This window comes from Oncorhynchus masou, chromosome 22 (genome assembly GCF_036934945.1).
Source record: "Oncorhynchus masou masou isolate Uvic2021 chromosome 22, UVic_Omas_1.1, whole genome shotgun sequence".
In the NCBI taxonomy this organism is placed as follows: domain Eukaryota; kingdom Metazoa; phylum Chordata; class Actinopteri; order Salmoniformes; family Salmonidae; genus Oncorhynchus; species Oncorhynchus masou.
The window spans coordinates 8,627,719-8,653,861 of record NC_088233.1 but is presented as its reverse complement, the minus strand read 5'-3'; the positions used below and the strand labels follow the sequence as shown (position 1 = coordinate 8,653,861).

The 26,143-nt window shown below is 45.9% G+C and overlaps 1 protein-coding gene across 1 annotated transcript in view; it reads left to right on the top strand.

The window, feature by feature from the left end:
* Positions 1–26,143, top strand: part of LOC135508961 (potassium voltage-gated channel subfamily D member 2-like) — a 140,635-nt gene that overhangs the window by 94,063 nt on the left and 20,429 nt on the right. The window contains exons 3-4 of the mRNA XM_064929199.1: positions 17,775–17,937; positions 20,130–20,225. Of these exons, the coding sequence (XP_064785271.1) occupies positions 17,775–17,937; positions 20,130–20,225 (259 nt within the window). The remainder of the gene's footprint in view (positions 1–17,774; positions 17,938–20,129; positions 20,226–26,143) is intronic.

Here is a 26,143-nt window from a genome sequence, read left to right as displayed (position 1 = left end):
TCTCAAGGCTGAGCCCAGGGTCCTTCTCCGTACAATTCGTCCTCCCATGTCCATTCCTCTCTTTGTTGCTCCTGCTGTTGCTGTTGCCTGTTACCACGCCGCTTGGTCCTGTTGTGGTGGGTGATTCTGTAACGGCTTTCGTCTGGTGGAAGAGAAGCGGACCAAAATGCAGCGTGGTGGTTATTCATGTTCTTTAATAAATGAACTCGACATGAAATAACTAAACAAAACAATAAACGTGTGAAAACCTATACAGCCTATCTGGTGACAATAAACACAGAGACAGGAACAATCACCCACGAAACACTCAAAGAATATGGCTGCCTAAATATGGTTCCCAATCAGAGACAACGATAAACACCTGCCTCTGATTGAGAACCACTCCAGACAGCCATAGACTATGCTAGATACCCCCACTAAGCCACACACCCAACACCCAACACCCAACAAAACCCCAAGACAAAACACACCACAATAAACCCATGTCACACCCTGGCCTGACCAAATAAATGAAGACAAACACAATATATTTCCACCAGGGCGTGATAATCACTGGCATTATCAGGCTGTATAACTAATTATGTTTGCTCTGACTCAGTACATTCGCTCGCTACCTGGCGATTGGCATTTGCGGCTAACAATATTTAGGCCCAACTTGCTAAGAAAAGACAAACTAGCTGTTTGCTGATGTAAAAAACACAAATGAATCGTGTAATTATAGAACGCTAGTGGATTTATATGAAGAAGCAAAGTGAAAACAGCATTGTGGTCATCAACATTGCTGCATGTGCTGCATTGACCATTCAGACTGAACGCATGTGTCCCCTGGACGAGGAACAACAATGGCGCATCTTGAGTGACAGGGGGCGGAGTTAGGTCTGTGTGGAAAGCATCATGGAGAGAGAGAGCGGTGAGAGATGACTCAAGTAGCGGAGTAAACTTTAAAAATTAACATAAAACACGACATATCACATTTAACAAACCAAACATTCAAATACTGTTATAGAAGGTAAAGTTAAAAAAAAAAAAAACGGTCAAGGCATCAATACCGGTTTACCATAAAATACGGTATTCTGCCCAGCCCAAGTACATGAAGATCTCCCCCACCACACGAGGCCGAGGGGGCACAAGACCAGACAGGAAGATAATGTCACTAACTCAACCCACTCAAGTCGAGTATAGCGAGGGGAATAAAGCCTAGCAAGACATGACACATCTCTCCTAGGGATGGCATGGGATGGCATGGGGCGGCATGGGGTGGCATGGGGATGACATAGGGTGGCATGGGGTGGCACAGGGTGGCATGGGGTAGCATAGGGTGGCATGGGGTGGCACGGGGTGGCATAGGGTGGCATGGGGTGGCATGGGGTGGCATGGGGTGGCATAGGGTGGCATAGGGCGGCATGAGATGGCATGAGGTGGCATGGGGTGACATGGGACGGCATATGGTGGCATGGGGTGGCATGGGGTGGCATGGGGTGGCATAGGGGTGGCATAGGGTGGCATAGGGTGGCATGCGGTGGCATAGGGTGGCATGGGTTGGCATGGGGGAGAGGGGAACCGGCCAGGCAGAGACAGCAAGGGTGGTTCATCACTCCAGTGCCTTGCTGTTCACCTTTGCACCCCTGGGCCAGACCACACTCAACCATAGGACCTACTGAAGAGATGAGTCTTCAGTAAAGACTTATGGGTCGAGACCGAGTCTGCGTCTCTCACAAGGATCGGCAGACCGTTCCATAAAAATGGATCTCTATAGGAGAAAGCCCTGCGCAGGAGAGGAGGAAGGCTCGGGCAGCGCTGGAGAGGCGAGGCGCACTGTAGGCCTGATGCGTGGTGCTGGCACTGGTGGTACTGGGCCGAGGACACGCACAGGAAGCCTGGTGCGGAGGCCTGGTGCGGGGAGCTGCCACCGGAGGGCTGGTGCGTGGAGGTGGTATCAAATCAAATCAAATCAAATTTATTTATATAGCCCTTCGTACATCAGCTGATATCTCAAAGTGCTGTACAGAAACCCAGCCTAAAACCCCAAACAGCAAGCAATGCAGGTGTAGAAGCACGGTGGCTAGGAAAAACTCCCTAGAAAAGCCAAAACCTAGGAAGAAACCTAGAGAGGAACCAGGCTATGTGGGGTGGCCAGTCCTCTTCTGGCTGTGCCGGGTGGAGATTATAACAGAACATGGCCAAGATGTTCAAATGTTCATAAATGACCAGCATGGTCGAATAATAATAAGGAAGAACAGTTGAAACTGGAGCAGCAGCACGGCCAGGTGGACTGGGGACAGCAAGGAGTCATCATGTCAAGTAGTCCTGGGGCATGGTCCAAGGGCTCAGGTCAGTTGAAACTGGAGCAGCAGCACGGCCAGGTGGACTGGGGACAGCAAGGAGTCATCATGTCAGGTAGTCCTGGGGCATGGTCCTAGGGCTCAGGTCCTCCGAGAGAGAGAAGGAGAGAATTAGAGAACGCACACTTAGATTCACACAGGACACCGAATTGGACAGGAGAAGTACTCCAGATATAACAAACTGACCCCAGCCCCCGACACATAAACTACTGCAGCATAAATACTGGAGGCTGAGACAGGAGGGGTCAGGAGACACTGTGGCCCCACCCGAGGACACCCCGGACAGGGCCAAACAGGAAGGATATAACCCCACCCACTTTGCCAAAGCACAGCCCCCACACCACTGGAGGGATATCTTCAACCACCAACTTACCATCCTGAGACAAAGCTGAGTATAGCCCGCAAAGATCTCCGCCACGGCACAACCCAAGGGGGGGGCGCCAACCCAGACAGGATGACCACATCAGTGAATCAACCCACTCAGGTGACGCACCCCCTCCAGGGACGGCATGAGAGAGCCCCAGCAAGCCAGTGACTCAGCCCCTGTAATAGGGTTAGAGGCAGAGAATCCCAGTGGAAAGAGGGGAACCGGCCAGGCAGAGACAGCAAGGGTGGTTCGTTGCTCCAGAGCCTTTCCGTTCACCTTCCCACTCCTGGGCCAGACTACACTCAATCATATGACCCACTGAAGAGATGAGTCTTCAGTAAAGACTTAAAGGTTGAGACCGAGTTTGCGTCTCTGACATGGGTAGGCAGACCGTTCCATAAAAATGGAGCTCTATAGGAGAAAGCCCTGCCTCCAGCTGTTTGCTTAGAAATTCTAGGGACAATTAGGAGGCCTGCGTCTTGTGACCGTAGCGTACGTGTAGGTATGTACGGCAGGACCAAATCAGAGAGATAGGTAGGAGCAAGCCCATGCAATGCTTTGTAGGTTAGCAGTAAAACCTTGAAATCAGCCCTTGCTTTGACAGGAAGCCAGTGTAGGGAGGCTAGCACTGGAGTAATATGATCAAATTTTTTGGTTCTAGTCAGGATTCTAGCAGCCGTATTTAGCACTAACTGAAGTTTATTTAGTGCTTTATCCGGGTAGCCGGAAAGTAGAGCATTGCAGTAGTCTAACCTAGAAGTGACAAAAGCATGGATTAATTTTTCTGCATCATTTTTGGACAGAAAGTTTCTGATTTTTGCAATGTTACGTAGATGGAAAAAAGCTGTCCTTGAAATGGTCTTGATATGTTCTTCAAAAGAGAGATCAGGGTCCAGAGTAACGCCGAGGTCCTTCACAGTTTTATTTGAGATGACTGTACAACCATTAAGATTAATTGTCAGATTCAACAGAAGATCTCTTTGTTTCTTGGGACCTAGAACAAGCATCTCTGTTTTATCCGAGTTTAAAAGTAGAAAGTTTGCTGCCATCCACTTCCTTATGTCTGAAACACATGCTTCTAGCGAGGGCAATTTTGGGGCTTCACCATGTTTCATTGAAATGTACAGCTGTGTATCATCCGCATAGCAGTGAAAGTTAACATTATGTTTTCGAATAACATCCCCAAGAGGTAAAATATATAGTGAAAACAACAGCGGTCCTAAAACGGAACCTTGAGGAACACCGAAATTTACAGTTGATTTGTCAGAGGACAAACCATCCACAGAGACAAACTGATATCTTTCCGACAGATAAGATCTAAACCAGGCCAGAACTTGTCCGTGTAGACCAATTTGGGTTTCCAATCTCTCCAAAAGAATGTGGTGATCGATGGTATCAAAAGCAGCACTAAGGTCTAGGAGCACGAGGACACTGGGTTACGAGGACACTGGGTTATTGGTACTGGGTTGACCATGGCATTTGGCTCGACGCTCAATCTAGCCCGGCCAATACGCGGAGCTGGAATATACCAGCTGTTTGCTTAGAAATGCTAGTACCAATAAGAAGGCCTGTGACCGTGGTGTACGTATGTTCGGCAGGACCAAATCGGAGAGACAGGTAGGAGCAAGTCCATGTAATGCTTTGTAGGTTAGCAGTGAAACTAGCACAGGAGTAATATGATCACATTTTGGGGGGTTCTAGTCAAGATTCTAGGAGGTCTCGGAGCACAGGGACCGATGCAGAGCCTTGGTCCGATACCATTAAGTACAATGTTGGGGTCTAAAACCAGACTGGAGCGTTTCGTATATATTATTTGTCTTAAGGAAGGCAGTGAGTTGCTGAGCAACCGCTTTTTCAAAAATATATAAATTGTTAGCTTTGTGACAGTTGTGCTTTTATTCTAAATCAGGTTGGAAAAGACGGGCTCATTGAGCAGCAGTGGAGGCTTTTTGATATGGCCTGGTACTGTCTTTCCAAGCTAGTTGGAAAACTTCCAATACAATGGAACGCCAATTCCAATCCAATTTTCTGGAAGCTTGTATTTCCTCAGGTATTTCCTGTATACCAGGGAGCTAGTTTCTTGTGGCAAATGTTTGTTTTTTTGTTTTTAAAGGTGTGACTGCATCTAGGATATTACGCAAAAGTTAAGTTTAGATCCTCGGTTTGGTGGTTAACTGATTTTTGAATTCCAATGTCCTTGGGTAGGTGGAGGGATTCTGGAAGGGCATCTAGGAATATGTGTGTTGTCTGAGAAGTTATAGCGTGGCTTTTGATAATGATTTGCTGCGATTGCAAATAACAAGTCCATGATTTATGAGGAAAAACATTTAGATCCACAATATCTATTCTACAAGACAAAACTAGATCAAGGATATGATTGCAGCAATGCGTACGTCCCGAGACATGTTGAACAAAACCTACTGAGTCGATGATGGATCTGAAAGCCTTTTGGAGTGGGTCTGTGGACTTCTCAATGTGAATATTACAGTCACCAACAATGTGAATATTAATTTGCTGTTAAATATATTAGCAACACCTCTGCCTTTGCGGGATGCGCGAGGGATATGGTCATTAGTGTAACCAGGAGGAGAGGCCTCATTTAACATAGTAAATTCATCAGGCTTGAGCCATGTTTCAGTCCGACCAATCACATCACGTTCATGATCAGTGATTGGTTCATTGACTATTACTGCCTTGGAAGTGAGGGATCTAACATTAAGTAGTGAGGTATTATCACAATATCTTTCCCCAATGACAGGAATGGAGGTCTTCATTCCAGTGACATCCGTATCACATCCGGCCGTGATTGGGTGACCTATAGGGCGACACAATTGGTTCAGTGTCATCTGGGGTTTTTTCGGGGTAGGCCATCATTGGGGCGGAAGATAGCCTAGTGGTTAGAGCGTTGGACTAGGAACCGTAAGGTTACAAGATTGAATCCCTGAGCTGACAAGGTAAAAATCTGTCATTCTGTCCCCCGAACAAGCTAGTTAACCCACTGTTTGTAGGCTGTCATTGAAAATAATCATTTGTTCTTAACTGGCTTGCCTAGTAAAAAGGTAAATATAAATTTGTTCTTAACTGACTTTCCTGCTTAAATATAGGATGAATAGAACATTACTTTAATCTCCCCTTTGCTGTAAACACTGGACCCTTGCTGTTATCATGGAGCTGGTATCTCTTGTAGGCTACATTTTAGAGTGCAGTTGTTTGTTTGTTTTTCATATCTGATTTTATCACTTCATTTCTATTTCTTACTCAAATAAGAAACATTTTGAATTTGAATTTTGAGTTGACTTGACTGCATTCAAATGGAATTGACTCCAAACCTGATGCAAAGGGAAATAGACTAGAGGATAACATCCACTGAGAAACACATATTACACATATTACACATGGGATCAATGAGTCAGATATGCCTATCTCTTGGTCTCTCCGTCCACATTGAGCCTCACACTGAGCGGTCAGCTCCACCATCTGAAGCACGTTGTTTATTCAACATCACTCAGATGTTCACAAGACATTTAGCAGGTTAATGCACCTGTCTGCACTGAAGCACAAAGCCTGGTCCTGCTCAATGTAAAATGGTCGAGTGTGTGTGTGTCTGTGTCTGTCTGTCAGTGGCGGTCAGTGTTGTTTATGATGAGGGAGGACATTTTTTTTCTTCACGAGCGTGGCCTTATTTCTATTACAGTAGTATTGGATGACTGTCATTCATATTCCATTCACCCAGTTCAATGTAATAGTGATAAGTTTAGGCTACTACATGATACTCATGATACGATTTCCCTATGCCCATCATGAGGTTGCTACAACCTATTCTATGAATGAAAGTTTACAACGTAGGTGCACACAGGTCGAGAGAAAAATTCAGATGAAAGACACATTCAATACCGCTTTGCACACTATTACCTGCATCTAGCTTATCTAGGGTGTAATCAATAGTTCAATAGTTGCAAACAAGATTCTCTATTGGACAAATTCAGGTATTTTTATCCCTGTGTTGTTTGCTTCCGCGTTTAAGAAACGTTTTTCAACAGAATCAGCGGAATGAATACACCCCTGATCACACATAAACACAGTTCACTTTCATAGCAGCCACGTTGTATTCATTCTGGCCTCTACGCACTCTCCTCCTCTCACCTTTTCCCTTCGTTTGTGGACTTCAATGAACAACACATCAGCTGTATGTGACCAGGCAAAAAAAAAAAACATTTCCAAGCCAAACCATATCATAACCACTACACACAGCCTACATCATTGTCCCCATATTATCTAAAGTAACATCCTAGTCAGCATAGCTAATATAACTAATGTGTTAGTAAACCCGCTACAATCATGCAGTAATGTTACAGTGTATAGTCAGTAAGCAGTTAAACCGGAGGTGGCAATAAAAACACAAAGCTTACCTTGACTTGGAAGAGTTCCAGTGTTGTGTTGGATAGTTAGAGCCAGCTCGCTAACATAGCATCCCTCTTTTAGTGCCAGGTGTTTGAGTAAGTAAACTAGCCAGCTGTATTTGCGAGCTAAGTAAGTGAAACTTAAAGTGAAAAAAGAATGTCAAAATCTCTCTCTCTTTCTCTTTCTCTCTCATGCATCTCTTTCATTTTTGAAGAAACGTATTTGTTGAAAACTGTTCAACTATTGTCTTTCTCTGTCTTTAAGTCAACTACTCACCACATTTTATGCACTGCAGTGCTAGCTAGCTGTAATTTATGCTTTCAGTACTAGATTAATTATCTGATCCTTTGATTGGGTGGAGATCATGTCAGTTCATGTTGCAAGAGCTCTGATAGGTTTGAGAACTGTCACGGTTCATGAATCCACTGCCTCCGTCTCTCTTTCTCGCTCTCTCTCTCTCTCTCTCTCTCTCTCTCTCTCTCTCTCTCTCCAGTGTTTGTGTGGGCGTGGTTTCCCAATCTCGGCCTGATTGTCTGCGCCAGCTGGAACCACTTATCTTCCCTTTATATGTTCTGTTACCAGTGTTTCTTGTTGTCAGATCGTTGTTTCTTCTCTGAGGTTGTGTCGTGTGTCCGTGCTCTTCTCTTGTGTGGATTCTCTGCTGTGCTCCTTCCTACTCATCCGGACACACTCCCCTGGTTTTCTCAGCACGTTATGATCGGAAGATGCGCCCGAGTTCCTGGGTCGGATTCCTTCTGAGTACAGTCTGTCTGTCATGTTGCTGCTGTGAACTACATTCATTAAAACCATCGTTGCTTGCATCTTGCATCCGCCTCTGTGTTGTAACAGAACGATCTGACCAGACCATGGATGCAGCGAGTTCAACGAGTCTGACCGAATTCCCTTCCCGCAGTATCACGAGAATGGATCAACAAGAGGAGAACATCTCCAGCACAGGTCGGGCAGTACAAGCCCTTTCGACGCAGGTATCCCAGCTGACCCAACAATTGCAACATCTGAGGGGTTCCGCTGCGCCACCTACACCGGCAGTTCAACCCGCCCCGCCAGAGCCGGATTCCCAGCTAGAGCCACGGCTACCGACACCAGAGGGTTATTCAGGTGATCCTGACTATTGCAGAGCCTTTCTTACGAGATGTTCCATGCATTTCTCGTTGCAGCCACGGACCTTCAACCGTGAACAGTCTAAGGTAGCATTCGTACTCACACTGCTATCAGGCAAAGCGTCTCTCTGGGGAACGGCGGTGTGGGCGAACCAGGACCCATGCTGCACCTCTTTCCAGACACTCTCCGAGGAGATGAGAAGGGTCTTCGATCGGGCCGTGGCGGGTAGGGAGACGGCCAGACTACTCGCTGACCTTCGCCAAGGAGACCATTCAGTATCGGAATACTCCATCCAATTCCGCACTCTGGCCGCTGAGTGTCAGTGGAACGAGGAGGCGCAGTGGGACATGTTCCTGCATGGGCTGGAGGACCGGATCCAGAAGGAGATTTATGTTCTGGACCTTCCCAGGAGTTTAAATGGACTAGTGGAACTAGCCCTGAGGGTCAACGCTCGTCTGAGTCGTATTGGCCGCCGAGCATGCCCTAACAGACCGTATAACGACACGGAGGGCTGGCATGCCAGCGTCGGGAACACGGCCAGTTCAGCTTCCGCTCACGAACCCATGCAGCTGGGGAGAGCTCGCCTCTCCCGGGAAGAGAGGGAGAGGCGGAGATCCCAAGGACTCTGTCTCTACTGTGGTAGAGCGGGCCACTTTATCCACTCCTGCCCGGTAAAAGATCAGGCCCGGTAGTAAACATGAGGCTACTATCGGGTGGTGTCACCACAGAGAAGACCTCATCATCTACTCTCCTCCCGGTAAGACTAAGATGGGCCACCCACACGCACGACACCCAAGCCTTACTGGACTCAGGAGCAGAGGGTAATTTCATGGACTTCAAGCTCGCTCACAAACTCCAGATCCCTATCACCTCACTCACGCACAAGATATCCGTCAACGCTCTCAATGGTCAAGAACTCCCCAACATTTCTCACACCACTGAACCTATCACACTCATCACTTCTGGCAATCACACTGAGACACTATCATTCCTACTCATGGACTCACCCCTTGCACCATTAGTTCTCGGCCACCCTTGGCTCACCCAACACAACCCCAGAGTTGACTGGGGTCATAACTCTATATCCATGTGGAGTAACAAGTGTCTTGAGTCCTGTTTAGTGTCTGCTTGTTCGTCTGTGTCTGATTCTGTGTTTCTAGAGGAGGCAGTGGATTTGTCTAACGTGCCCGTTGAATACCTCGACCTGAAGGAGGTGTTCAGTAAGTCCCGTGCTGCTTCCCTTCCTCCGCATCGTCCCTATGACTGTGCAATAGAATTATTGCCAGGTGAGTCTCCGCCTAAAGGCAAGTTATATTCACTTTCTGTTCCTGAGAGGGAGGCTATGGAGAGATACATCTCTGGTTCTCTGGCATCTAAATTCATTCGTCCTTCCTCTTCTCCGGCGGGGTTCTTCTTTGTGGGGAAGAAGGACGGATCTCTGCGTCCTTGCATTGATTACCGTGGGTTGAATAACATCACAGTGAAGAATACCTATCCCTTACCGTTGATGTCCTCCGCCTTTGAAAGGTTACAGGGAGCATCCGTGTTCACTAAGTTGGATTTACGTAATGCATATCATTTGGTTCGCATAAGGGAGGGGGACGAATGGAAGACCGCGTTTAACACCCCCAGAGGGCACTTCGAATATTTGGTCATGCCTTTTGGGCTATCCAACTCCCCAGCGGTTTTCCAGGCACTCGTCAATGACGTGCTGAGAGATATGATTGATCAGTTCATATATGTTTACCTGGATGACATACTGATTTTTCTTCTTCTCTCCAGGAACACGCTCAACACGTCAGACGAGTGCTTCAGAGGTTGTTGGAGAATGGACTTTTTGTCAAGGCGGAGAAATGCATTTTTCATGCACAATCCGTTCCATTCCTAGGTTACATCGTCTCGACTGAAGGTATTCGCATGGATCCCGACAAGGTTAAGGCTGTGGTGGATTGGCCAAGCCCAGATTCCCGTAAGGCCCTACAGAGGTTTCTGGGATTCGCCAATTTCTACCGGCGTTTCGTTCGCAACTTTAGCCAGATAGTCGCTCCTCTTACCGCCTTAACCTCTCCCAGAGTGACGTTCAGGTGGTCCGATACAGTCGAGGCTTCATTTGCCAAACTCAAGAGCCGCTTTGTTTCGGCTCCTATCCTCATAGCTCCCGATCCCTCGCGTCAGTTCGTGGTGGAGGTGGACGCTTCAGAGGTGGGGGTAGGTGCGGTACTTTCCCAACGTTCCTCTTCTGACGACAAGATGCACCCTTGCGCGTTCCTTTCCCATCGGTTATCACCTGCGGAACGCAACTACGACATTGGCAACAGAGAGTTGTTGGCAGTGAAGTTAGCACTGGAGGAGTGGCGCCATTGGTTAGAGGGTTCGGGGTACCTTTTATAGTTTGGACCGATCACAAGAATTTGGAGTATATCAGAACCGCCAAGCGACTCAACTCCAGGCAGGCGCGGTGGGCACTCTTTTCGGACGTTTTGACTTCTCTCTCTCGTATCGCCCGGGTTCCAAGAATGTCAAACCCGATTCCCTTTCTCGCATTTTTGACCATTCCGAACGCCCATCCACTCCCGAGTGCATCCTACCCGGGACCCTAGTGGTCTCCACACTCACATGGGAGGTTGAATCGAGGGTCAAAACGGCCTTAGAGGGGGTCATGCCTCCGCCCGGTTGCCCGCCTAATCGGTTGTTTGTGCCGGAGGGGTGTCGGTCCGATGTTATTCGGTGGGGGCACTGCTCCAACGTAGCGTGTCATCCAGGAGTCAGCCGCACTAGCTTTTTGGTTAAGCAACGCTTTTGGTGGCCACTGATGGCTCGTGACATTCACAGTTTTGTCTTGGCCTGCTCGGTTTGTGCCACTGGGAAGACTTCTAATCGACCCCCAGATGGATTACTCCAACCGCTGTCGGTCCCTTCGAGACCCTGGTCCCACATCGCGCTAGATTTTGTTACCGGCCTCCCGCCCTCCCAGGGCAAGACGGTTGTTTTGACCGTGGTGGACCGGTTCTCGAAGGCGGCTCATTTTATTCCCTTGCCTAAATTACCATCTGCCAAGGAGACAGCGGTAACTGTCGTGGATCACGTTTTTCGCTTACATGGCCTGCCGATGGACGTAGCTTCTGACCGGGGGGCCCCAATTTGTGTCCAAGTTTTGGCAAGAGTTTTGTAGGTTACTGGGAGCGAGTGTCAGCCTGTCTTCAGGGTTTCATCCCCAGAGCAACGGTCAAACGGAAAGGGCCAACCAAGATTTGGAGAGAGTGTTGCGATGTTTGGTTTCTAAGAATCCCTCTTCCTGGAGTCAACAACTCTCTATGGTTGAGTACGCTCACAATTCGTTGCCAGTGGCAGCCACGGGTCTCTCTCCGTTTGAGTGTAGTTTAGGTTACCAGCCACCTATCTTTCCCAGTACGGAGTCCGAGGTCACTGTTCCCTCCGCTCACGCTTTCATCCAGAGGTGCCATCACGCATGGAGCAGAGCCCTTGAGACTCTTCTCCGGGTGGGGGCGCGCACCAAGGCTAAGGCCGATCGCCACCGGTCGAAGCCTCCGGTATACGTCGTTGGCCAAAGAGTGTGGCTTTCTACTAAGAACATTCCACTCCGATCCGTTTCGAACAAGCTTGCCCCCAAATTTATCGGCCCGTTCAGAATCACCAGGATCATTAGTCCGGTGGCGGTCCGGCTCAAGCTTCCTCCGGCGTATAGGAGAATTCATCCTACCTTTCATGTGTCTAAAATAAAACCTGTGTTTCAGGCACGCATTAACCCGCCGGTCCCGGTTCCCCCCCGCCGCCACGACTTGTTGATGGGGAAACCACCTTTTCTGTCAATCGTATTTTGGACTCTAGAAGGAGGGGACGCGGATTCCAGTACCTGGTGGACTGGGAGGGTTACGGCCCGGAGGAGAGAAGTTGGGTACCTGCTAGGGACATTCTGGATCACTCCCTTATCGATGATTTCAATCGACAGGTAAATTCGCCTGGGAACGCCAAGAGGCGTTCCTAGGGGGGGGGGTATTGTCACGGTTCATGAATCCACTGCCTCCGTCTCTCTCTCTCTCTCTCTCTCTCTCTCTCTCTCTCTCTCTCTCTCTCTCTCTCTCTCTCTCTCTCTCTCTCCAGTGTTTGTGTGGGCGTGGTTTCCCAATCTCGGCCTGATTGTCTGCGCCAGCTGGAACCACTTATCTTCCCTTTATATGTTCTGTTACCAGTGTTTCTTGTTGTCAGATCGTTGTTTCTTCTCTGAAGTTGTGTCGTGTGTCCGTGCTCTTCTCTTGTGTGGATTCTCTGCTGTGCTCCTTCCTACTCATCCGGACACACTCCCCTGGTTTTCTCAGCACGTTATGATCGGAAGATGCGCCCGAGTTCCTGGGTCGGATTCCTTCTGAGTACAGTCTGTCTGTCATGTTGCTGCTGTGAACTACATTCATTAAAACCATCGTTGCTTGCATCTTGCATCCGCCTCTGTGTTGTAACAAGAACGTCCTCCGGAAGTTGCCATAATTACTGTGTAAGTCTATAGAAGGGGGTAAGAACCAAGAGCCTCCAAGGTTTTTTATTGAAGTCAATGTACCAAGAGGAGGACGGAAACTAGCTGTCATCCAGCTACACAATGGCGCTGTTTAGGCTACTGTAGGCCTTCATTGCAAAACAGTGTGTTTTAATCAATGATTTGGTGACGTGAATATATTTAGTTTAGTTTTAACTAAAAAGGATAACTTTTTCAATGTTTTACAATTTTAATTGTATGAAATTCACTGAGGACGATGGTCCTCACCTTCCTCCTCTGAGGAGCCTCCACTGGTGTGTGTGTGTGTGTGTGTGTGTGTGTGTGTGTGTGTGTGTGTGTGTGTGTGTGTGTGTGTGTGTGTGTGTGTGTGTGTGTCACCATGCTTCCCCAATCCTTAATTTAACCTCTTTGTGTCGAGATAGAGATAACTTATGGCAATGGTCGCCAGCATACAGGCCCAAGATAGTACCAAAACTACTTTTGCCGCAAAAATAATAAACATTTAATGCGTTACGCATTTAAAGCTGAAATATGTAACTTTTTGGGGTGACTCAACCAAATTCACACAGAAATGTGATTTATAGATCTGTTATTCTCATTGAAAGCAAGTCTAAGAGGCAGTAGATCTGTTCTATTTCCCCCGAAAGCAATTAAAGGCCTGAAACACATACCTGAAAATTACCATAATTTACATCCCGCATCATCATGATTAACCTTAGTATCAATGGATCGAGTCTGGGGGAACATTACCGTACAAACCGGATAAGAAAAGCCAAAATGAATGAGAGGATTGTTTAAAGGCCCACTCTTTAATTAGAAAAAAAACAAAACAGTATTAAGGATTAATGGCAGTAGGCCTATTGATTCTTAATGGCAGTAGGCCTATTGATTCTTAATGGCAATAGGCCTATTGATTCTTAATGGCAGTAGGCCTGTTGATTCTTAATGGTAATAGGCCTATTGATTCTTAATGGCAGTAGGCCTGTTGATTCTTAATGGCAATAGGCCTATTGATTCTTAATGGCAGTAGGCCTGTTGATTCTTAATGGCAATAGGCCTATTGATTCTTAATGGCAGTAGGCCTGTTGATTCTTAATGGTAATAGGCCTATTGATTCTTAATGGCAGTAGGCCTGTTGATTCTTAATGGCAATAGGCCTATTGATTCTTAATGGCAGTAGGCCTGTTGATTCTTAATGGCAGTAGGCCTATTGATTCTTAATGGTAATAGGCCTGTTGATTCTTAATGGCAGTAGGCCTATTGATTCTTAATGGTAATAGGCCTGTTGATTCTTAATGGCAGTAGGCCTATTGATTCTTAATGGCAGTAGGCCTGTTGATTCTTAATGGCAGTAGGCCAATTGATTCTTAATGGCAGTAGGCCTATTGATTCTTAATGGTAATAGACCTATTGATTCTTAATGGCAGTAGGCCTGTTGATTCTTAATGGCAGTAGGCCTATTGATTCTTAATGGTAATAGGCCTGTTGATTCTTAATGGCAGTAGGCCTATTGATTCTTAATGGTAATAGGCCAATTGATTCTTAATGGCAGTAGGCCTATTGATTCTTAATGGTAATAGGCCTATTGATTCTTAATGGTAATAGGCCTATTGATTCTTAAAGGCAGTAGGCCTATTGATTCTTAATGGTAATAGGCCTATTGATTCTTAATGGTAATAGGCCTATTGATTCTTAATGGTAATAGGCCTGTTGATTCTTAATGGCAGTAGGCCTATTGATTCTTAATGGCAGTAGGCCTGTTGATTCTTAATGGTAATAGGCCTATTGATTCTTCATGGTAATAGCCCTGTTGATTCTTAATGGCAGTAGACCTATTGATTCTTAATGGCAGTAGGCCTATTGATTCTTAATGGTAATAGGCCTATTGATTCTTAATGGTAATAGGCCTATTGATTCTTCATGGTAATAGGCCTGTTGATTCTTAATGGCAGTAGGACTATTGATTCTTAATTGAAATGACCAAAAACAGCTGTAGGCCTAAATATCACAGTGGATTTTTAATAACAAAATAAGGGGTCTATAGTAGGCCTTCAGTCTTCTGCTTTCTAAATGTCCTATGTGACACTCCTACCACAGTGAAGGCCAGGGGGCAGTCAGCTGCCGGTGGGAGAGAGAGAGAGAAATAACAGATTGTGACTTTAATGTGTTAATGGCCTGAGAAAGTCATTACCTCGGCAGAGTAAGATGAATACATGCAGGTATACGAGGACGGAACATTAGCATTGCTCAGTGCACTGTGACAGCCTCATATCTATCTCCCAATGCAACTTTGCAGCATGGTCTATGTCCCAAATGGCACATTATACCCTTTATAGTGCACTACCACTAAGGCCTATTGTCTTTTGTCCAAAGTAGTGCACTACGCGGGGAATAGAGTGTCAGTTGAGACATCGCCATGGTAATGTGAAAGTATTGCTACACGGTAGGTTGGCTATTTCATAAATAAAGTTGTCTCTAACGTCGGACGCCCCTGGCCAGCCGGCTGGCTGCTTCCTTGAGTCATTAGTCTTTAAGGTTTCCATCATGTTAGGTCCAACACACATGCACCCACACACACACACAGAGACACACACACACACACACACACACACACACACACACAGAGACCCACACACACACACACAGAGACAAACACACACACAGAGACACACACACACACACACACACACAGACACACACACACAGAGACACACACACAGAGACACACACACAGAGACACACACACACACACACACACACACACACACACACACACACACACACACACACACACACACACACACACACACACACACACACACACACACACACACACACACACACACAGAGAGAGACACACAGAGACACACACACACAGAGAGACACACACACACACACACACACACACACACACACACACACACACAGACACACAGAGACACACACACACAGAGAGACACACACACACACACGCACACACACACACACACACACACACACACACACACACACACACACACACACACACACACACACACACACACACACACATACACACACACACACACACACACAGAGACACACACAGAGACACACTAAAGGTCTATATCCCGTTGCTATATCCCAGAAGCCGGCAGGTATGAGATGGCATTTTAATATCACTTGATGTAAGTCGCCGTAAAACAGTTTCCTTTAAAAGATGAATGATTCGTTGCGGAGGGATGCCGTTGGTTTTCTAGCGGGTCAGTTGATTTGTAATCGCTGTCTGTGCTTTGAATTTACCGCATGTGTCAATTATAGATATGTAGCTGGGTCTACGTTGCACTTGAGAGGCTGTTAGAAGAGTGACAACAAAAAAACACATTCATGGCAAATGTCCCATCCATCCATGCATTCGTTAGAGAGTGCTTGCATGTGTAAATAGCCATATGAGTGTGGAAAGAATAAATTGTACTTAACCAAAACGGGTTCATTTCCTGTTTCAGCATTCAAGTGTATCCCTACAAAAAGTTCAGTGAAGGACCACAAATGTATTTTATTTTGAGCAATGTGTGGAACAGAAAAACACACTACATGTGGATGCTTAGAAAAGCACATAACAGTATGCATTACACCAGGTTGTGTATTATTTATCACACTTAACTAAAGTCTACAAAACATACAACCAACAATTCCATTTTGAGAGATTATGCAGATAGATACCCACTGGGCAACAACAACAAAAAACTGGTTGAATCAACTTTGTTTTCATGTCAAAAAATTTTGATGATGTTGAATTTAAAAAAAAAAGCAAAAAGTTATAAATTTAAGGGAATTTTTGTATTTTTTAAATCCAATGACATGCTGATAGCTTTTGGGGGATTTCACGTTGAATTTGCGTTAATTGACAACCCAAACAAATGTAAATCAAAGCAAGACGTTAACTGACGTCTGTGCCCAGTGGGTGCGTTTTAACCTCCAGAATGAACTGATTGAAATGGAACTGGCCCATGCCCTGCTAGGTATTATTCTTCTGATAGTCCCTCACCAGCTACGGAGGGGTGGGGCTGAATACACATCTCGGAATACTTCCTACTGTAGCCTCAAGGCCCTCAGACTTTTAAAATGATCTCTGTTTCTAAATGTTGTTGACATGAGAACATCGGAACACCCACTGTCTTTGCTTTCTCTGAACCTCAGTCTGTTTCATGTATCTAACACAAGCTGTTTGTCTCACCAAGGTCACGGGGAGATGGGCACTCAGTCTCTCTCATCTTGTGCCTGCGCTTGTGCGTGTGTGTGTGTGTGTGTGTGTGTGTGTGTGTGTGTGTGTGTGTGTGTGTGTGTGTGTGTGTGTGTGTGTGTGTGTGTGTGTGTGTGTGTGTGTGTGTGTGTGTGTGTGTGTGTGTGTGTGTGTCTGTGTGTGTGTGTGTGTGACAGAGAGCTGTAGTGTTGCAGGTGTGTAATTATACATGAAACATGGTTTCAAAGAGGAGCTGTAGCAGAGGGACACAGACACACAGACGGTAGTGAAAGTAGGCCACTAAGTAACTTCAGTTCTATTTATTGTCTCTATCCCACATGAGACTGTGATCATGTGAACAAATTACATTTCCATGAATGTTGTCAAAAGTATTGTTAGTGATAAAATATATCAGTATTTTAGAACAGCAACTACAGTTATTAGATGATTTAGAGAAATAAACTAAATAATTCAACAAAGTAGTTCAATTCTTCCTGTTTTCTAAAAAGTAGAGATTATACAGTATGCTGTTTTTTAGGAAGTATGACATTTTGACTATTTTGTAATCCCTGCGGGAATTGAACTCATGACCTCAACATGGCTAGATCCACACGCTCAGCACCTTAGGCTGTACTGTCACCTTGTGAACCATTCATTCTCTGATTTGCAGGTATAAAGCGTGACCTCTAGTATGACCTAGTGAAATCAGTTTTGGGATATATCTTTGCCCTTTCTGACTGCATCTCTGTATCCCAATTCTAGAAGTCTATGTTTGAAATATCCTCATGAAGTGTTCTCTCTGTTTTGCAGATACGGTGACATGGTGCCCAAGACCATCGTGGGGAAGGTGTTTGGTTCCATCTGTTCTCTGAGCGGGGTGCTGGTCATCGCCCTGCCTGTTCCCGTCATCGTGTCCAACTTCAGCCGCATTTACCACCAGAGCCAGCGGGCAGAAAAACGAAGAGCTCAAAAGGTAAAGTGGCCGTACTGTGTGTGTGTGTGTGTGTGTGTGTGTGTGTGTGTGTGTGTGTGTGTGTGTGTGTACGTGTACGTGTGTGTACCTGTGTGTGTGTGTACGTGTGTGTGTATGTGTACGTGTGTGTGTATGTGTACGTGTGTGTGTGTGTGTGTGTGTGTGTCCCTCCCTCTCTTCCTCCCTCCTTATATCCCCACTACCTCTCTCCTTTCCTGTCTGTCAATCGTCCTGTGTCTGTAGCTGTTATTTCTCTGTCTGTGTCAGAGAGCTAACCAGCACAGAGAGAGAAAAAAAACGACCTTCTGTAGACTTAAACAGAGGAGTGTTACCTTTCGTTCAAACAGAAAGCCCGGATCGCTAAAAACCGTGCATCGAAGAGCCGGGGCGCTAACTCGTACATGCACTAAGAACGCTACAACGGTCATTTCCTGATCCACAACTCTCTGAAAGAGGTACTATGACAGAACCGACCGGTTGGAGGGGCTCTTCTTAGGCCCATGACCAGTGCTGCATGTCTCTCAGCTCAGAGCCATGTTGTGACCGCGGGGGCTGCGTAACACCAAGGGGACTGCTTAGGGCGTAACATCAGGGGGACTACTTAGGGCGTAACACCAGGGGGACTGTTTAGGGCATAACATCAGGGGGACTGCTTAGGGCGTAACATCAGGCGGACTGCTTAGGGCGTAACACCAGGGGGACTGCTTAGGGCATAACATCAGGGGGACTGCTTAGGGCATAACATCAGGGGGACTGCTTATGGCGTAACACCAGGGGGACTGCTTAGGGCGTAACACCAGGGGGACTGCTTAGGGCGTAACACCAGGGGGACTGCTTAGGGCGTAACACCAGGGGGACTGCTTTTGGTGTAACACCAGGGGCTGTTGCACTTGCTGCTCCCATTCCAGTGCTTCAGTATAGTTGGCTTCGTTGTAGACTGTCTTGACAGCACCCATCACCTCGTTCTCAGCTACAACATTGACATGCCCTTTCCAAACTCTATCAGGACCAACGCTCCACTCTGTTACTCCCCCTGCTGGCGAATTGGAGCTATCACTCACATTGACTCATCATAACCAAGTCGTGCAACTGTCTGCCATACAGGGTGTAGGGTGAAGTTTCCCCTAGATGCTGATCGTCAGTTAGTTTTAACATGTTATATTTAAGATTGGAGTGAAAAGGCTGATCCTAGATCTGTACCTAGAGGAAACTTCATCCTGGAGGGTCCAACGGGGTTTGTAGGGAAAAGATAGAAGGAGTCACATTTTTCAGCTGAACACCTGGCTGCTTATCACTCGGTATATGTTGTCTGGAGTGATGAATCACGCTTCACCATCTGGCAGTCCAAATCTGGGTTTGGCGGATGCCAGGAGAACGCTACCTGCCCAAATGCATAGTGCCAACTGTAAAGTTTGGTGGATGAGAAATAATGGTATAGGGCTGTTTTCATTGTTCAGGTTAGGCCCCTTAGTTCCAGTGAAGGGAAATCTTAACGTTACAGCATACAATGACATTCTAGATGATTCTGTGCTTCCATCTTTGTGGCAACAGTTTGGGGAAGTCCCTTTCCTGTTTCAGCATGACAATGCATCAGTGCACAAATCGAGGTCCAACCATAAATGGTTTGTCGAGATCGTTGTGGAAGAATTTGACTGACCTGCACAGAGCCCTGACCTTAACTCCATCGATCACCTTTGGGATGAATTGGAACACTGACTGCAAGCCAGGCCAAATCGCCCAACATCACTAATGCTCTTGAGGCTGAATGGAAGCAAGTCACAGCAACCATGTCCCAACATCCAGTGGAAAACCTTCCTAGAGGAGTGGAGGCTGGTATAGCAGCAAAGGAGTGACCAACTCCATATTAATGTCCATGATTTTGGAATTAGATGTTTGTGGAGCAGGTGTCCACATACTTTTGGTCATATAGTGTATCTTCAATAGGGTCATCTAAGAACCATTGCAGGCTAGGCTTCTTCATTTCAGCACTGCGTGTGGTTTTCTACAGCTGGCCAATGCCTAACACTCCTCTGCTCAGTAATGTTTTGCCCTAATTCCTATTCTCTGTCTTCTTCTCTCTGTGTACCCCAATGTTTAGCCCTAATTCATATTCTCTGTCTTCTTCTCTCTGTGTACCTCAATGTTTAGCCCTAATTCATATTCTCTGTCTTCTTCTCTCTGTGTACGTCAAGGCGTCCAAGGAAGCAGGACAGCTCCTCGTGGGAAAACCCAACATTCCCTTTGAGAGCCATCATCACCACCTTCTGCACTGCCTGGAGAAGACCACAGTAAGAACACCTTTACCATAACCCCTAACCATAACCTTTACCATAAACATAACCACAACCCCTAACCATAACCTTTACCATGAACATAAACATAACCCCTAACCATAACCTTTACCATAAACATAACCATAACCCCTAACCATAACCTTTACCATAAACATAACCCCTAACCATAACCTTTACCATAACCATAACCCCTAACCATAACCTTTACCATAAACATAACCCCTAACCATAACCTTTACCATAAACATAACCATAACCCCTAATCATAACCTTTACCATAAACATAACCATAACCTTTACCATAAACATAACCATAACCCCTAACCATAACCTTTACCATAAACATAACCACAACCCCTAACCATAACCTTTACCATGAACATAAACATAACCCCTAACCATAACCTTTACCATAAACATAACCATAACCCCTAACCATAACCTTTACCATAAACATAACCCCTAACCATAACCTTTACCATAACCATAACCCCTAACCATAACCTTTACCATAAACATAACCCCTAACCATAACCTTTACCATAAACATAACCATAACCCCTAATCATAACCTTTACCATAAACATAACCATAACCTTTACCATAAACATAACCATAACCCCTAACCATAACCTTTACCATAAACATAACCTTAACCTTTACCATAAACATAACCATAATCCCTAACCATAACCTTTACCATAAACATAACCATAACCTTTACCATAAACATAAACATAACCCCTAACCATGACCTTTACCATAAACATATTTTATTTTATTTATTTTTTTCACCTTTTTAACCAGGTAGGCTAGTTGAGAACGAGTTCTCATTTGCAACTGCGACCTGGCCAAGATAAAGCATAGCAGTGTGAACAGACAACAACACAGTTACACATTGAGTAAACAATAAACAAGTCAATAACACACAAAAAAATAGAGTCTATATACATTGTGTGCAAAAGGCAGGAGGAGGTAGGCGAATAATTACAATTTTGCAGATTATCACTGGAGTGATAAATGATCAGATGATCATGTACAGGTAGAGATATTGGTGTGCAAAAGAGCAGAAAAGTAAATAAATATAAACAGTATGGGGAAGAGGTAGGTAAAATTGGGTGGGCTATTTACCGATAGACTATGTACAGCTGCAGCGATCGGTTTGCTGCTCAGATAGCAGATGTTTGAAGTTGGTGAGGGAGATAAGTCTCCAACTTCAGCGATTTTTGCAATTCGTTCCAGTCACAGTCATATGAGTCTGGAAGGAGAGTTTACAGTCTAGCCAGACACCTAGGTACTTATAGATGTCCACATATTCTAGGTCGGAACCATCCAGGGTGGTGATTCTAGTCGGGCGGTTGAAAAGCATGCATTTGGTTTACCAACTTTTAAGAGCAGTTGGAGGCCATGGAAGGAGTGTTGTATGGCATTGAAGCTCGTTTGGAGGTTGGATAGCACAGTGTCCAAGGACGGGCCGGAAGTATACAGAATGGTGTCGTCTGCGTAGAGGTGGATCAGGGAATCGCCCGCAGCAAGAGCAACATCATTGATATATACAGAGAAAAGAGTCGGTCTGAGAATTGAACCCTGTGGCACCCCCATAGAAACTGCCAAAGGACCGGACAGCATGCCCTCCGATTTGACACACTGAACTCTGTCTACAAAGTAGTTGGTGAACCAGGCAAGGTAGTCATCAGAAAAACCGAGGCTACTGAGTCTGCCGATAAGAATATGGTGATTGACAGAGTCGAAAGCCTTGGCAAGGTCGATGAAGACGGCTGCACAGTAATGTTCCTTATCAATGGCAGTTATGATATCGTTTAGTACCTTGAGCATGGCTGAGGTGCACCTGTGACCGGCTCGGAAACCAGATTTTTATTTATTTTTCCTTTATTTTACTAGACAAGTCAGTTAAGAACAAATTCTTATTTTCAATGACGGCCTGGGAACAGTGGGTTAACTGACTGTTCAGGGGCAGAACGACAGATTTGTACCTTGTCAGCTCAGGGATTTGAACTTGCAACCTTTCAGTTACTAGTCCAACACTCTAACCACTAGGCTACCCAACCATAACCTTTACCATAAACATAACCGTAACCCCTAACCATGATCTTTACCATAAACATAACCATAACCCCTAACCATAACCCCTAACCGTAACCCCTAACCATGATCTTTACCATAAACATAACCATAACCCCTACGCACACGCACACTCGCACGCACACACGCACGCACACACATACACACACACACACATGCACACACACACATGCACACACACAACACACGCGCACACTCGCACTCGCACACGCACAACACACACGCACACTCGCACGCACACACGCACACACACACACGCACACACATACGCACACGCACACACACACTCGCACTCGCACACGCACAACACACGCGCACACTCGCACGCACGCACGCACGCACACACACACACACACACACACACACACACACACACACACACACACACACCTACATGCCGTTCTATATGGTAGAGTGTATGCCTGCATCATACCCCTTTGTGCTGCATGCAGTATTATATATGTTGGCTGAGGAGAAACATGAACAGGAAGCTGGAGAGAGAGAGAGAAATGCCTTTACTCCTATGGAACTTTTGTGGGTGTAATGAATGTTTACTGTTCATTTTATTGTTTATTGTCTACTTCATTTGCTTTGGCAATGTTAACATGCAAAATAAAGCCCTTAAATTGAAATTGAATTGAGAGACAGAGACAGAGAATAACTACTGTGGGTTTTATGCTTCAACAGAAACCTTGGGAAAATCCTACGAATTATCATTTACAGCAGACTCGTACACTTCCTCAATGAAAACAATGTACTGAGCAACTGTCAAATTGGCTTTTTACCAAATTATCGTACGACAGACCACGTATTCACCCTGCACACCCTAATTGAAAAACAAAACGACCAAAACAAAGCCAAAGTCTTCTCATGCTTTATTGATTTCAACAAAAGCCTTCAACTCAGTTTGGCATGAGGGTCTGCTATACAAACTGATGGAAAGTGGTGTCGGGGAAAAACATACAACATTATGAAATCCATGTACACAAACAACAAGTGTGCGTGCGGTTAAAATAGGCAAAAAAACACACGCATTTCTTCCCACAGGGCCGTGGGGTGAGACAGGGATGCAGCTTAAAACCCACCCTCTTCAACATATATATCAACAAATTGGTGAGGGCACTAGAACAGCCTGCAGCACCTGGCCTCACCCTACAAAAATTTATTAAAAATGGCGGTGGACGAAATGGCAGCAGTTTTACGGGCCCCCAACCAATTGTTAGTATTGTTATTATATATTATATATATTATTTTTTCTGCGTTATTTCTAACTTATTTTGTACATAATGTTTCTGCAACTGTATCTTACGACAGAAAAGAGCTTCTGGATATCAGGACAGCGATCACTCACCTCGTATTAGACAAAGATTTTTTCTACAATGAGCAAGATGCACAGGACATTCTCCAAACACCCAGCAGGGCCGACATCCCTGTTATTTGCAAGAGGAAGCGACGCAGGTACAGAGGACAAAGAGACGGATGCCTGGTCAGGACCCGGAGAAGGCGAATGGGAAAGCTGCCGTTACCATCAATACTACTCGCCAACGTGCAATCATTGGACAATAAACTAGACGAGGTACAATCACGAATATCCTACCAACGGGACATCAAAAACTGTAATATCCAATGTTTCACGGAATCGTGGCTGAATGACAACATGGATATTCAGCTAGCGGGATATACGCTGCACAGGCAAGATAGAGCAACACACTCTGGTAAGACGAGGGGGGGCGGTCTGTGCATATTTGTAAACAACAGCTGGTGCACAAAATCTAAGGAAGTCTCTAGATTTTGCTCGCCTGAAGTAGAGTATATTGTGATAAACTGCAGGCCACAGTACTTGCCTAGAGAGTTTTCAGCTATACTTTTCGTGACTGTTAATTCACCACCACAGACATATGCCGGCACTAAGACCGCACTCAGTCAGCTGTATAAGGAAATAAGCAAACGGGAAACCGCTCACCCAGAGGCGGCGCTCCTAGTAGCCGGAGACTTTAATGCAGGGAAACTTGAATCAGTTCTACCAAATTTCTATCAACATGTTAAATGTGTAACCAGAGATAAAACAAATTCTAGACCACCTTTACTCCACACACAGAGATGCAAAGCGTCAATACAAGGCTAAGATTGAATCCTACTACACCGGCTCCGACGCTCGTTGGATGTGGCAGGGCTTGGAAACTATTACAGACTACAAAGGGAAGAACAGCCGCGAGCTGCCCAGTGACACGAGCCTACCAGACGAGCTAAATAACTTCTATGCTCGCTTCGATGCAAGCAACACTGAGGCATGCATGAGAGCATCAGCTGTGCCGGACTACTGTGTGATCACGCTCTCCGTAGCCGACGTGAGTAAGACCTTTAAACAGGTCAACATACACAAGGCTGCGGGGCCAGATGGATTACCAGGACGTGTGCTGACCAACTGGCAAGTGTCTTCACAGACATTTTCAACATGTCCCTGATTGAGTCTGTAATACCAACATGTTTCAAGCAGACCACCATAGTCCCTGTGCCCAAGAACATAAAGGCAACATGCCTAAATGACTACCGACCCGTAGCACTCACGTCCGTAGCCGTGAAGTGCTTTGAAAGGCTGGTAATGGCTCACATTTACACCATTATCCCAGAAACCCTAGACCCACTCCAATTTGCATACCGCTCAAACAGATCCACAGATGATGCAATCTCTATTACACTCCACACTGCCCTTTCCCACCTGGACAAAAGGAACACCTATGTGAGAATGCTGTTCATTGACTACAGTTCAGCGTTCAACACCATAGTACCCTAGGCCTGGTCACCGACAACGACGAGACAGCCTATAGGGAGGAGGTCAGAGACCTGGCCGGGTGGTGCCAGAATAACAACCAATCCCTCAACGTAACCAAGACTAAGGAGATGATTGAGGACTACAGGAAAAGGAGCACCGATCACACCCCCATTCTCATCGACGGGGCTGTAGTGGAGCAGGTTGAGAGCTTCAAGTTCCTTGGTTCCACATCAAGTTCCACATCAGGGCACGACAAAGCCTATTCCCCCTCTGGAAACTAACAAGATTTGGCATGGGTCCTGAGATCCTCAAAAGGTTCTACATTTGCAACATCGAGAGCATCCTTTCCGGTTGCATCACTGCCTGGTACGGCAATTGTACGGCCTCTGACCGCAAGGCACTACAGAGGGTAGTGCGTACGGCACAGTACATCACTGCGGCTAAGCTGCCTGCCATCCAGGACCTCTACACCAGGCGGTGTCAGAGGAAGGCCCTAAAAATGGTCAAAGACCCCAGCCATCCCAGTCATAGACTGTTCTCTCTACTACCGCATGGCAAGCGGTACCGGGTGCCAAGTCTAGGACAAAAACAGTTTTTACCCCCAAGCCATAAGACTCCTGAACAGGTAATCAAAAGGCTAACCAGACTATTTGCATTGTGTGCTCTTTTTACGCTGCTGCTACTCTCTGTTTATCATATTGGCATAGTCACTATACAGTCATGTACATACTACATCAATTGGCCCGACCAACCAGTGCTCCAGCACATTGGCTAACCGGGCTATCTCCATTCTGTCCTGCCAACCCCTCTTTTACGCTGCTGCTACTCTCTGTTCATCATATATGCAGTCACTTTAACCATATCGACATGCTAATACTACCTCAACCAGCCTGACTAATATAGCCTTGCTACTGTATATAGCCTCTCTACTGTATATAGCCTCTCTACTGTATGTAGCCTCTCTACTGTATATAGCCTCTCTACTGTATATAGCCTCTCTACTGTATATAGCCTCGCTGATACAAGGCAAGAATTC